Source organism: Mobula birostris, chromosome 2, assembly GCF_030028105.1.
Source record: "Mobula birostris isolate sMobBir1 chromosome 2, sMobBir1.hap1, whole genome shotgun sequence".
Classification (NCBI taxonomy): Eukaryota; Metazoa; Chordata; class Chondrichthyes; order Myliobatiformes; family Myliobatidae; genus Mobula; species Mobula birostris.
In genome coordinates, this window is record NC_092371.1 from 112,914,630 (window position 1) to 112,928,523 (window position 13,894).

The 13,894-nt window shown below is 39.2% G+C and overlaps 1 protein-coding gene across 2 annotated transcripts in view; it reads right to left on the reverse strand.

Moving 5' to 3' along the window:
- Positions 1-13,894, reverse strand: part of ddo (D-aspartate oxidase) — a 70,603-nt gene that overhangs the window by 34,814 nt on the left and 21,895 nt on the right. Inside the window, exons 3-4 of one of the 2 annotated variants that reach the window (XM_072246445.1) lie at positions 13,272-13,380; positions 2,581-2,757 (exon numbers count right to left, since the gene is read on the reverse strand). In XM_072246445.1, the coding sequence (XP_072102546.1) occupies positions 2,581-2,757; positions 13,272-13,380 (286 nt within the window). The remainder of the gene's footprint in view (positions 1-2,580; positions 2,758-13,271; positions 13,381-13,894) is intronic. The other variant, XM_072246455.1, reaches the window with a different exon arrangement.

Genomic DNA, 13,894 nt, shown 5'->3' on the forward strand with positions numbered 1-13,894 from the left:
AAGGAGGATGCAGGACAAGCAGCTGAGACAAACTGACTGCTCCTCAAACAAGGACTCTTGGACAAGCAGTCCGGGTGAAGGACCACTGATATGATGAAAAGTGGGTACTTGGAAAGATGAAGAACTGAACTCTCCTACACAGTGGAGATTGTGTCTGTCATCTGGAGGTAACATATCGATCAGCTGAGGAGAGCAGATTCTATGGTTGGAGAAGAAAGATGTCCAGAGCTGTCAGAACCACTCCTTCCAATCTCACAGTCAACTCCTACAAGCAGCACAGAGGTGGACCCAGAACCTGAGATTATTTCACAGCCTCAAGTCTCACTTGCTAAGCAGAGTGACCCATTTGTCAAGAAAGATGGTATCCCACAAGAGTAAGAAATCCTCCACACTGATTAAATCTTTAGGCCTGGATGGCACAATTTAAAATTAGTCTATATAATAGTTGTATTATATAGTATATGGTATGTGTATCACTAGAGAGCATATTTTACAGATTTGGGTTGAGATGCATACTATATTAAGTTGGGAGTTCATTGCTAGACAGGGAGGAGAGTTGTGTATTTAATATTTCAGTAACATTTGTCTGATTTTGTAAATACATAGTTTGACTAAGCATTTTATATTTATTTACACAATTTACTATGGGTTATATGCAAAAAGTACATGAATGGCATGTGTCGTCGTGCCACCACGTCCTCACTGAAGAAAAACTAAGTAGACAAGTTTTTCCCAACTCCCTGGTTTTTCTTTTGATTAATTCCTGGAGTTACAAAACATAACATTTACTGTCAAGAAAATTCCTTCACTCTCTCCAATAGCCAGTGACAGAGAGCTGATATCATATCCACATCATCATTGTGCTCCGGTCTCAGCAGCTCGCAGAAGGAAGTAAAAGAGATTTGGCCGGCTGTCACAGTCACTGCATGGATCTGAGCTAAATGTGGTTCAAGGTATCAGACAGCTAGTCCACATTCTTCAAGATGGCCATGTCACGTTTACAGTTGCAGCTCTCTAACTTGCCATCAGGTGCAAGGACTGCTTCTATCCCACCGTTGCAAGACTCTTGAATAGACATCTTGTATAATAGAGCAGATTGCACAGTCTATTTCATTGCAGCCCTTGCCCGTTTAACCCTACACTATAGTAACGCTATATTTATACTACCTGAATGTACTTGTGTATTGTATGGCATGCAAACAAAAGCTTTTCCCTGCATCTCAGTACACATGACAGTAATGAACCAATTACTAATTACCCCTAGGCTAACTTCCTCAGCACCGAAACCCTTGGCACCATTATGCAGCTGATGTTTGCACTGCTGACATCGGCTTCCTCAAGCACCATTCCAAGCTCTGTCAGACTGATAGAGGAAAAGTGAAGCACCCACACAGACCCCCGGAATCCCTGGCCCAAGTGGGGGATGAATATTCTTGGGTGGCACGGCAGTATAGAGTCTGGACCCAATTCACTAAACGGAATAAGCTTTACAAGTAACTAAGCACGGGAATTTCAGTTACTGTTTCAGATAAAGAGAAACACACACTGGGGGCGTCGACTGCAAACAAGCCCCGACTAACAACGTCATCACTGCTGACACACTACCAGCTAGCTGCCAAATTAAATCAATGCTTGGGTTTGTTAAAATGACACTAATACTTCACTGCAAGTCTTCAAAATTATTGGGCCAACTTTAGAATTCCAACTTTGACAAGGTACTACAGTTTAAAAGGGTTCTAAAATTGTCATACATTGGTGAGGCCTCAATGTGCCACTAGGCAGCAGGCTTCTTGATGATCTAAGCTGATAATCTGTCAAACCCAATACAGTCTGACTGCCTCATATGCCAATTTGGAAACTCGAAGACCGGGGTACTGAAAAACGAACAGTTTATATGCCTAATCATGAAAAGCAGTACTAAATTATGTCATTTGCACTCCTCATGTTGTGAGGACTCACGGCTACTCCTGTCTCAAGATGAAGATGACACATTTAACCTGGTGATGAAGGTGGTAGCAGTTCACTGCAGTCATAGAGTTATGGGGAAAAAAAAGACCTTTCAGTCTGAATTATCCATGCAACCAAGTCAAGGACAGACAGCAGGCCATTGAAAATGTTCAATCAATGGCTCTTGAGACCTTGCTTCGCTTGTTAATCAAGAAAGTACCCCATGTCCAATGGTCACAAAAAGTTCCAAAGGGCTTCCATAGCGCTCTATTACTTTGCATGGTCTGTTGACGATGATACAGTCGGACAATGATTAAGAAATTTAGTGGAATTTATCACAGTAGTGACTTTTCATTAACATAATGAGAAGCACCGCAGATTTCAGCACTCAGAAAAATCTGAATCTAAACATGCTTAGCAAATGCAAGAGGATTGCAGGTAGATACACTCGTTCGAAGCCTTTTCTCTCCCTCTCGATGATCGTACATTCATCATCACGAGTGACCCTTAAATGACAACTTTCATTACACCATCAAAACCTCAAAAGAGAAATACAGGGTTTCTTTGTATCTGTATTGACAGACTTGCGGCTTCTGCAGTAGGGTTCCTCTCTACAGGTGTTGAAAGACTTACCTTTTCCACAACCAAGGTAGGTACTGAGGACCTTCACACTGCAGAGTGGTGTATGCCCAACCAAACGCGGCCTGTTGAAATCTCTTCAGCTCAGAATCAGTCATAACACGAAATGCCAACACAATATCAGACCAAAACGGCATCCTTTCCTCAGGAGGCTCCTTAAAAAGCTCCCACCTTGACAGGGTAGAGAAAGTAGAACTTTTAATTATACATCACATGTATTCATTCTCTTAGTCTAGGGCACCATGCCTCGTTATTAGACATCTTAAAAACTTAATCAAGCTTTAATTGCCTGTCCTGATACTTTGTTACTGGTTTCAAATTTCGTCCTACTTTTGGGATATATTCAGCTCAGGTATGTAACTGTAGCTTGGGTATTGGACCCACTCTTCTAATGGCCTTAGCTTGAATTAGTTTGCACTGTATCCCTTTGCCTTAATCTTGGTTTTAAATTGGTAAGATTTCATATCACAGTATAAGAATTGTACTGTACAGAGAAAGGCCCCTTGGAAAAAAAAATTCCAATCTCTCTCCCTTCTCTTTCCTTGTTGCTTAGTACAATTAGTCCAAGTTGATGCTGAATCTTCTTTCTTTCTGTGATCACCTTATCCTAGATTCTTTAGTTCAGATGAAAATGTTTCTACACTGCATTCTGATACACGATGGTGCATAGCTCTTAGTTTTTCACTTGGCAGAGCCATTTGGCACATCAAATGGCTCACAATGCAGAACCCAGTTCTAAACTCTTCAAATACCAGTACCATATATCTAGCACATACATACTTTCAAAATAAAACAATGCCGGACCTTAACTGCATTCAGATCTCACATGTTATGTTCACTGATCACTGTACTACACAAGGGAGCTTAAACTAAAGCTGGGGACAGCTCTCAAACAGTTCTGCCCGATCCAGTGACAAGGCAGCCCCTCTCCCTTTCCCAGCCTGGCATTCGACCATTTGATTCACCCAGTACAGAGGGAGCATTCTGCAAAGACCACACACCAACCCACTAAGCAAACATCTTCACTTTATTAAGGACCTGCTCAGACCCATCTTGTATGTCACAATAGATGTGTACCTACACTTCAGGGACTGCAGCGGCTCAAGAAGGCAACTCATCACCACCTTCTCAAGGGCAGCTAGGGATGGGCAATAAATGCTGGCTTAGCTGGCTACGCCTACATCCTGTAAATGAATAAATAAAAAAGATATTCCTTCATCATTTTGTCATTTTATTAAGATGATTCATTTAATACATTTGCCAATTTATGGGATTTAACAAATGTACAGATCAGAATCAGGTTTATTATCACCAACATGTGTCGTGAAATTTGTTAACATAGCAGCCGCAGTTCAATGCAATACATAATATAGAAGAAAAATAAATAAGTGAATCAATTACAGTACATGTATATTGAATAGATTAAAAAATCATGCAAAAACAGAAATAACGTATGTTCAAGTAGTGAGGTAGTGTTCACAGGTTCAATGCCCATTTAGGAATCGGATAGCGGAGGGGAAGAAGCTGTTCCCGAATCGCTGAGTGTGTGCCTTCTGGCTCCTGTATCTCCTCCCTGATGGAAACAATGAGAAAAGGGCATGCCCTGGGTGCTGGGGGTCCTTAATAATGGACACCAATACTTGGAGGATTAACTTGAGTTTTCGGTGGATGCACATTGGCAGCAGGATTCAGGCAGCCATATCTAGTCCAGGTCATAAACATCAGCACTGCCTTCTTTAAAGATTTTTGATGGAAAGGATCTTTGAACCAAATACTTATCTCTCCCCCGCCCCCTAGACAGGTGCTGCTCAAGCTGGTGAGTAATTCCAGCATTTTACAGTCCAAGTCGTAGACCAACACATGATAAAATGGCAGAGCAGACTTGACGGGCCATATGGCCCAATTCTGCTCCTGTATCTTACGGTCTTATAACAGGGAGAGCAAAACTGTACACATTTCTCCGAGTGCAACCTCACCAACGTTCCAATTCCTACACTTGGTGTTCTGACTGATGAAGGTCACTGTTTCACCATCCTGTCTACCTGTCAGCCTACTTTCAACAAGCTATGTACTTGCACTCTTAAGACCCTCCGTCCCTTTACATTCTCAAGTTCCCTACCATTCATAGCACAAATCCTACACTGATCTGACTTTCCAAAATACATCAGAATCAGATTGTTACTGACATTTGATGTAAAATTTGTTATTTGCTGCATCAGTACAGTGCAAAGACGAATCTATGAATTACCAAACTCAATAGTGCAGAAAAAAAGGGCTAACAAAGTGGTGTTCATTGTTCATGGACCATTCAGAGATCTGATATCAGAGGGGAAGTTGTTCTTTCTCTCACCTAACACTGAACAATATTGAAATCCATTTGCCGTTCCTAAGCCCACTTCCTAACTGATCAAATCCCAGTGTAATCTAAAGTAACCTTTCTCAATCAAATATACCTCGTAATTTTGTGTCATCTGCAAACTTCCTGATTGCCTTCTACATTTGCATCCAAATCATTTATATAAATAATGAATAATTGAATAAATAATTTATATAAATAATGAATGGACCCAACACCAACCCCGACAGAATATCATGTCACCAGCCCCCATTCCAAGAAAAATCTTCAACTCTGTTTCCTATCAGCGAGCCAACGGTGAATGTACCTAACTAGCTCTTCCTGGATTCCATGGGACCTCACCTTCAAGACCAGCCTACCAGACAAGAGCTTGTCAAAGGCCTTGTTATAGTCCAAATAGACAAAACCACTGCTCTATCCTCATCTACCTTTTCAGTTACCTCCTCAAAAACTCTAAAAGGCTTGTCAAGCATGATTTCCATGCAAAAAGCCAAGTTGTCTCCTCCAAATCAGATGGTCTATCCAAATGCTGGTAGCTGATGTCCCTCAGCATTCCCTCCAGTAACTTCCCCACTACTGAAGTCTGACTGGCCTGCAGTTCTGGTCTTATCCTTTCTAACTGCTGTCAAAGGTCATGAGGACAGCTGCAACACTTCCAGTCTAAGATGGTACTACTGAAGATGTGCGTCAGTTTACTGGTGGTTCATAAACAAGAAATACAACTAAATACTCCATTATTAACACTACTTCTGTAGAAAAGTGTGGTAAATGATTACCACAAACAACAAAGAGGCAAGCGAAGTTGAGGCTGACTCGAGGGTCGAGGCATGCAGATGTGATGCAAAGTTGTAGCAAGGCTGAGGCATGTTCGAGGGGAAGTGGTTGGAGTGAAGTCGAGACATGGTCAAGATGAAGTCAGGGCGTGTGAAGTGGAGAAAAGTCAAAGCAGAGGAGTTTCGGAGCCCGTCCGCCTGAACCGAGAGGGAGGCCTGGTTGATCTAAGCGCAGGGCCAATCTAAATAGGTCAGGTACGGGCTGGAACCTGGTAGTGGGGCCCAGGCCCAGAGCGTATCGATGTGACAGGGCCTGGTTCTCAGAGTGAGGGACGACCCGGTGTTCAGATGATCTAAACGCTGGGCCAGATGGATTGAAAAGGCAGGGTGTTGGGACCGGTGGTGAGGTTCAGGCTGGTTCTGCTTGCTGCTCGGTGATGTTTGCTCCATCTTCCACTACTTGAGGCCGAGGCTGTGGTCCTGCTCCGGCTGTTCCGTGTCCACAGACTCACTTTCATTCGGAGTGCTGTTCCGTGTCCATGAGCTCACTTCCATTCCGAGTGCTGTTCCCTATCCACGGGCTCACGTCCATTCCGAATGCTGTTCCGTGTCCATGAGCTCCCTTTCATTCGGAGTGCTGTTCTGTGTCCATGAGCTCACTTCCATTCCGAATGCTGTTCCGTGTCCATGGGCTCACTTCCATTCTGAGCGCTGTTCCGTGTCCATGGGCTCACTTCCATTCCGAGTGCTGTTCCCTGTCCGTGGACTCACTTCCATTCCGAATGCTGTTCCGTGTCCATGAGCTCCCTTTCATTCGGAGTGCTGTTCTGTGTCCATGAGCTCACTTCCAATCCGAGCGTTGTTCCATGTCCATGAGCTCACTTCCAATCCGAATGCTGTTCCCTGTCCGTGGACTCACTTCCAATCCGAGCGCTGTTCCATGTCCATGGGCTCACGTCCATTCCGAATGCTGTTCCCTGTCCGTGGACTCACTTCCATTCTGAATGCTGTTGTTTGCTTTTATTGTTTGAACGATTTGTGTTTTTTCCTTTCTCTCTCTGCACACTGGGTGTTTGGTTGGTCTTCTTTTAATGGGTTCTTTAAGGTTTCTTGTTTTGTGGCTGCCTGTAAGGAGACAAAGCTCAAGGGTGTATAATTTGTACATACTTTGATAATAAATGTAGTTTGAACTTTAAAACACTTCATGGAGTTTATAGCCCTGGTTGGGAGACTTCCGGTAGAGCTCATGGAGTGAAGTCGCGTTCTTGACTTGCTCCATTACCTCTGAGTTTTTCTTCTTATGATCAGCTATATTTTAATTAACCATTAAGGTATCGACTTTTACAATATTTTGAAATAAATTGGGCTCTTTGATAATCGGATGCGTTTAAGGTCTGCTATGTCTAAGAATCGAAAAAACGGGAAGGACGGCAAACCTCCGGTTAGACCGAAAGGTACCGATTTTCCTCCAACCGAACCACCGTTGACTTTGAAAGCTATATCGGAGCTAATTCAAAGGGAAATTTCAACCTCTGTTGCGGAGCTGATTCGTGCGGAAATTTCAACCTCTGTTGCGGAGCTGATTCGTGCGGAAATTTCAATTAATTTCCAGAAAATTGCCGATTTAATCGATAAGATACAAACATCTATTACGGAACATCAGTCGGCTATATCTGATCTTCAAAAATCCACGCAACAAAATGAACTTAAGATGGAGAAAATCGAAGAAACAATTAATGTAATGAAGAAGAAACTTGACTTTCTGACCTTTAAAAACTCTGACTTAGAATCCAGAATGCGACGGCAGAATTTTCGAATGATTGGGGTGCGTGAAGCTGTTGAATCTGATAACCCTATGAAGTATTTTTCTCAACTTTTAAAAGATGCATTTCCTACTGTATTTCCTGACCAACCACCGTTATTGGATCGCGTTCACAGAGTTCCATCATACTCGTCTAAGTTAGATAAACCTCGACATGTCATCTTACGCTTTCATTACTTTCAAGACAAGGAGAAACTGTTTCGTTTCGTTCGATCTAAAGGTTACATTGATTTTTTGGATCTTAAGTTCTGATTCGTGGAGGATTTCAGTAAACCAATTCGGGATCAACGGGTTCGTTATAGATCTGTGATGTTGGAACTCTACAAGATGGATTTAAAACCAGCACTGCTTTACCCAGCACATCTAAGGATTCGTATGTTGGATGGAGCCCTCCGTTTTTTTGAATCTCCATCGGATGCCCAGAGTTATCTGGATCAATTTTCACCTTCAACATCTTAATCGTAATTTTTAACTATCTCCGTTTGATCGGAGGATGTGAATTTGTCAGTCTTAATTTTTTTTTGCCTTATATGGGCAGAAAAGTTTATTTTTGGATTAATTAATATGGTTGCTAAACTTTCTTTCTATCTGCATCATTCCTTTCTTTTTCCCAGGGGATTCTGGGTGGTTATTCCCTCACCGTCATTCTACGTATTCCCTTTGAGGCCTTAAATTTTGTAGTTTTTAAATCTGCTTCTTTTTGTAGGTTTTCATAACTAGTTTATGTTAATAATTTCATTTCTTTTTTTTGTTTACTCATAGGGTCTGGGGTTTGTTGCGTTTTTTTTTATATTTTCTGGCTTTTTCTCTGTTATATTAAGTGTTTGTTTTAATTGATTTACCTTTTTTTTATTCTCTTACTGTTTTATAACTAGCTGATCTTTTTTATATTTACACTTTTTTTAGGGAGCGTATACCGGAAGTCATGGGGGTAGTTTTAGTGCTTGCTTCTTTCTGGCTGGTCTGTTTTAGATCTAGCCTTGGGGTCATGGGGTGGGGGGTGGTGGGAGGGGCTTCACGTTTTAGTTTCTTTCTTCTTGGGCTATGTACACTATTGAAGTATTGGTTGTGTTCTCCTTCCCGGTATCTCTTATTTGTTCTGTTCCCTTTCCGGGTTCGTGGGTCGAGCCTATCGTCAATCCTCCTTGTTGCGGGTTGACTTTAGGGTTTATGGAGTCTATTATTAATTTTGTCTCCTGGAATACTAATGGTCTTAATCATCCTATTAAAAGGAAAAAAGTTTTTAAAGTGTTCTGGAGACTTAAAGCACAAATTTTATTTTTACAAGAGACCCATGTGTGGAGGGGGGACAGACTACGTTTTTTTAAATTCTGGAAGGAACAACAGTTTCATTCGAACTCCAATGCTAAGATTCGAGGCGTCTCTATTTTTATAGACTCCTCAGTTACTTTTATCCAACATGATATTATTTCTGATCCGAATGGTAGATTTCTACTGGTTAGTGGTCTACTATTTAATAAAAAGGTAGTTTTGGTTAATGTTTATGCTCCTAATATGGGCTGTCCGGAATTTTATAAATCATTATTCAATCAGTTCCCGAATTTGAATGAGTTTTCATTGATCTGGGGCGGAGATCTTAATACCTGTTTATCTCCAGCTTTGGACCATTCGGCTCCTCTACGGACCTTACCTAATAAATCTGCAACTTTGATTAATTCATTCCTCTCTGATTCTGGGTCGACGGACATTTGGCGTTTTTTGCATCCTCAGGAAAAAGATTTTTCTTTTTTTTTCACATGTTCACCATTCCTATTCAAGAATTGATTATTTCTTTATTGACTCTCGTCTTATTTCTTCAGTGATTAAATGTGATTATGACTCTATAACCATTTCGGATCATGCTCCACTTAAGCTTTCTATTAAAATTCAGGCCAATACACAAAATAATAGACAATGGTGTTTTAATTTGCTGTTGCTTCAGGACTCGGACTTTGTTAACTTTATGAATGAACAGATTGATCTTTTTTTTACAATCAACTATACAGAGGATATTTCTGTGAACATTCTTTGGGATACTTTTAAAGCTTATATTCGTGGTCAGATTATCTCGTATTCTGCTGCTTTGAGGAAGAAGCTGAAGCAGGAGGAGTTGGTAATTGTGGACAAGATTAAGGAAGTTGATAAGAAATATGTTACAGCTCCCTCTGAGGAGTTATATAAACAAAGAACTGAACTTCAAATGGAACACAGTTTATCACTTTCGTCCTCGATTGTAAAACAATTAAAGTAAACAAGAAGTGAATTTTATGTACACAGTGACAAAATTGGCAAACTGCTGGCTAACCAATTGAAGTCTAATTATGCTAAATTTCAAATTAATCAGATTTATAATCAAAATGACCGACTGATACTTGATCATGCGGGGATTAATCAAACCTTCTGTGATTTTTATTCTTCCTTATATCAATCAGAGTCTCCTCGAGACTCTAAATATATGAATGATTTTTTAGATAACCTAGACTTCCCTGAGATTTCACAGGATATGTCTTCTATGTTAGATACTCCCATTAACACTGATGAGATTAAAAATGTTATTTCCTCTATGAATTTGGGGAAAGCTCCTGGCCCTGATGGGTTTACCGTAGAATTTTATAAATGTTTTGCACCTTCATTAATCCCTTGGTTCTGTAGGGTTTTCGAGGCTTCATTAAAACTTGGTAAACTTCCCGAATCTTTCAATAGAGCGTCAATCTCTCTAATATTAAAGAAAGATAAAGATCCTGCTCAATGTGCATCTTATAGACCAATATCTTTATTAAATGTTGATTCTAAAGTTTTTTCTAAATTATTAGCAAACAGATTAGAAAAAGTACTTCCTTTTATTATTTCAGAAGACCAAACGGGTTTTATTAAAGGTCGTTACTCTTTTTATAACATTTGCACACTGTTAAATATTGTTTATACCCCCTCACAAAATGTTCCTGAGTGTGTTATCTCTTTAGATGCTGAGAAAGCTTTTGATAGAGTAGAATGGCCTTACTTATTTAAGGTGCTTGAAATGTTTAATTTTAGCTCGAAATTTATATCCTGGATTAAACTGTTATATCATTCTCCTATGGCCTCGGTCCGTACTAACTCTTTAAACTCACCTTTTTTCCCTCTTTTTCGAGGCACTCAACGAGGTTGTCCTCTTAGTCCTTTATTATTTGATATTGCATTAGAACCTCTTGCAATTGCCATTCGAGAATCTCCAAATATTACTGGGATAACTCGGGGCTTAAAGTCCCATAAAATATCACTCTATGCTGATGACTTACTTTTATATATTCCTAATCCTCAAAAATCTATCCCTGCTGTTTTAGAGTTATTAGCACAATCTAGTCTCTTTTCAGGTTATAAATTAAATCTTAGTAAGAGTGAACTTTTCCCGATTAATAAACAACTTCCCTTATATCATAACTTTCCATTTAAATTGATTAATAATTATTTTTCATATCTTGGGATTAAAATTACTTGTAAATACAAAGATTTATTTAAGATTAACTTTTTACCCTTAATTGACCATATTACTCAACTTTCATCTAAATGGTTTCCTTTATATTTAACTTTGATTGGTCGTATTAATGCAGTTAAGATGTTTTTTTTGCCAAAATTTCTATACATATTTCAGGCATTACCAATCTTTGTTCCAAAATCTTTTTTTGATAAAGTTGACTCAAAAATTTCTTCATTTATTTGACAAAATAAAAACCCGAGACTGGGTAAAATACATTTACAGAAAGCTAAGAGAGATGGAGGTTTAACATTACCCAACTTTAGATTTTATTATTGGGCAATTAATATTCGACATATGAAATTTTGGTTACTTGACCAGGATATACTATCCATTCCTAAATGGGTAGCATTGGAATTACAATCTGTTCAGAGCTATACACTTGGCTCTATTTTAGGTTCCTCTCTTCCTTTTGATTTGAAACGCCTCAAACAGGTATCTAACCCGATAGTTAAATATACCTTACGTATTTGGTTTCAATTCAGAAAATTTTTTGATCTTAACCAATTTGGGCTAGCGATTCCTATTTTAGGTAACATATTTTTTCCTCCCTCTTTTACGGATCGTGCTTTTCAAATTTGGAAGATTAAGGGTATTTCACGGTTTTTGGATTTATTTTTAGATGGTTCCCTTATGTCTTTTGAACAATTATCTAATAAATATAATTTATCAAGAATACATTTTTTTAGATATCTACAAGTTAGAAATTTCCTAAGTACTATACTTTCTTCTTTTCCAATGCTTCCTCCTACATACATTTTAGATACTATAATTAACCTTAATCCATGTCAGAAAGGTGCATCGGCTATGATTTATAATATTATTATGAAACTTAGGAAAGCTCCATTTGATAAGATTAGGGTAGATTGGGAACAGGAATTGGGGTCTATCATTTCCGTGGATGTCTGGGGGCAGATTTTACAATTAGTCAATACTTCCCCTATTTGTGCTAAACATTCCCTAATTCAATTTAAAGTTGTTCATAGAGCACATATGTCCAAAGATAAATTAGCTCGCTTTTATTCGCATATTAATCCTTTTTGTGATAGATGTCCGGGGCAGATAGCCTCTTTAACTCATATGTTTTGGTCTTGTCCTACTCTGGAAACTTTTTGGAGAGACATTTTTAATATTATCTCCAAGGTATTGAATACAGATATCTCTCCTCACCCTATTACTGCTATCTTTGGACTACCTAAAATTTCCAGTAATCTCTCTCCTTCAGCCCGTAGAATGATTGCATTTCTTACTTTAATGGCGAAAATATGTATCTTACAACATTGGAAAGAGCTTAATGCTCCAACTACCTTTTTTTGGTTTTCTCAGACGATATTATGCTTGAATTTGGAGAAAATTAGAAGCAATCTTTATGATTCCTCACTTAAATTTGAACAGACCTGGAGATCTTTTATTCAATATTTTCATTTAATGTAATTTTTTTTCTCCTTTTTTTTGCTCCATATTTATATACCCTTCTTGTTTTTTTTTACTGTTTTTAATGGAGGTCTGGATTGAGGACGTGATTTTAAGTTTTTTAACTCTGCTTGGTTCCAAGTTAGCCCATTGCTTTGCTTTTAGTTAGTTGCACGGTGGGTTTTTTTGGGGTTTTTTTTTCCTTTTCTCTATTGGTAAATATATATAAAATTAGTATACTATTATGTTACCTTAGTATGTTATGTTTAAATTACATTGTTTGTATCATTTTTTTTGTATTAATATCTCCTGTAATTTTATTATATTCTAACAGTGTATTAGTGCCTACATGGCTTACCTTTTTGTATACTTATTCAATAAAAAGATTTAAAAAGAAAGAAAGCCCTGGTCATACTGCCCAATTAGGCAGCAATTCCTGCTGGAGGACGTTGCTCACAAGTTTAAAGGATGGGATGAATCTTACCTACCCGTAATTCCTTCTGACATTAGGACTACGTTTCACAAAATTATAAACTTGAAATATGCTGTTTAAATGCAAATCTCCCTTTTCTGTCAATTGACTATGTCAACATTAATAATTTATCTGGATTAATCCGACCTGAACATTGAATTTTAAACAGTACTTCTGACAAATAAGTGTCCCATTCGGTATCTGCACACGAGCTCCACCTCCCACCCCTTGCTCCCCCATGCACCTCCCTCTCCCTCTGGCTCACCAGCATCTTCAGGGCACCTCTTGCTTCAAGCTGCAGCAAGTTACTAATGTAATGAAAATTGCCTCCTTACCCAGACACAAACTGCACACCAACTTCAGAGGCCTCTTCAGACTGGGCAATGGAGTAGACGTGGGCATACGTGTCCTCAAACCAGCGCCTCTGACGACTAATCGGTGTCTCTGAAGTCAACAAGGTAATAAACATTTTTAAAAAGCAGTACCAGTCAAACCCAAGCTTGCCTACATGTTCCGCAGTCACAAATATGTGTCTTGTCACATAGGAAAAGGCCAGGATCTATGAGGGTAGACAAAAGCCTATGATAATCCAAAAGAAGAGAATACAGTACTGGGAAAAACTCAACACACCTCAGTGAAGATCCCTGCTTCCCTTCTTGAATAAAGATACCACAGTTGATCTGGCGCCTCACCTGCAGCCAGCAAAGATTAAAAGTCTGTCAGAGCCTGACAATTTCCTCTCTCACTCCCGTGAGCCTGGGATTCATCTCATCAACCCTGGGAACTTATCCACCCTTAACCCAACATACTGGATCTAAAAGTTTAGTTAGATATATATTTTAAAATACCAGTTTGTTTGGCCCTTTCACATTGTGGGGATCCCTCCTAATATCCCTATGACTTTTGAATCTCTGATTTATCCACACATCAGCTCTTCCTTCTGCTGGCTTTTACAAGT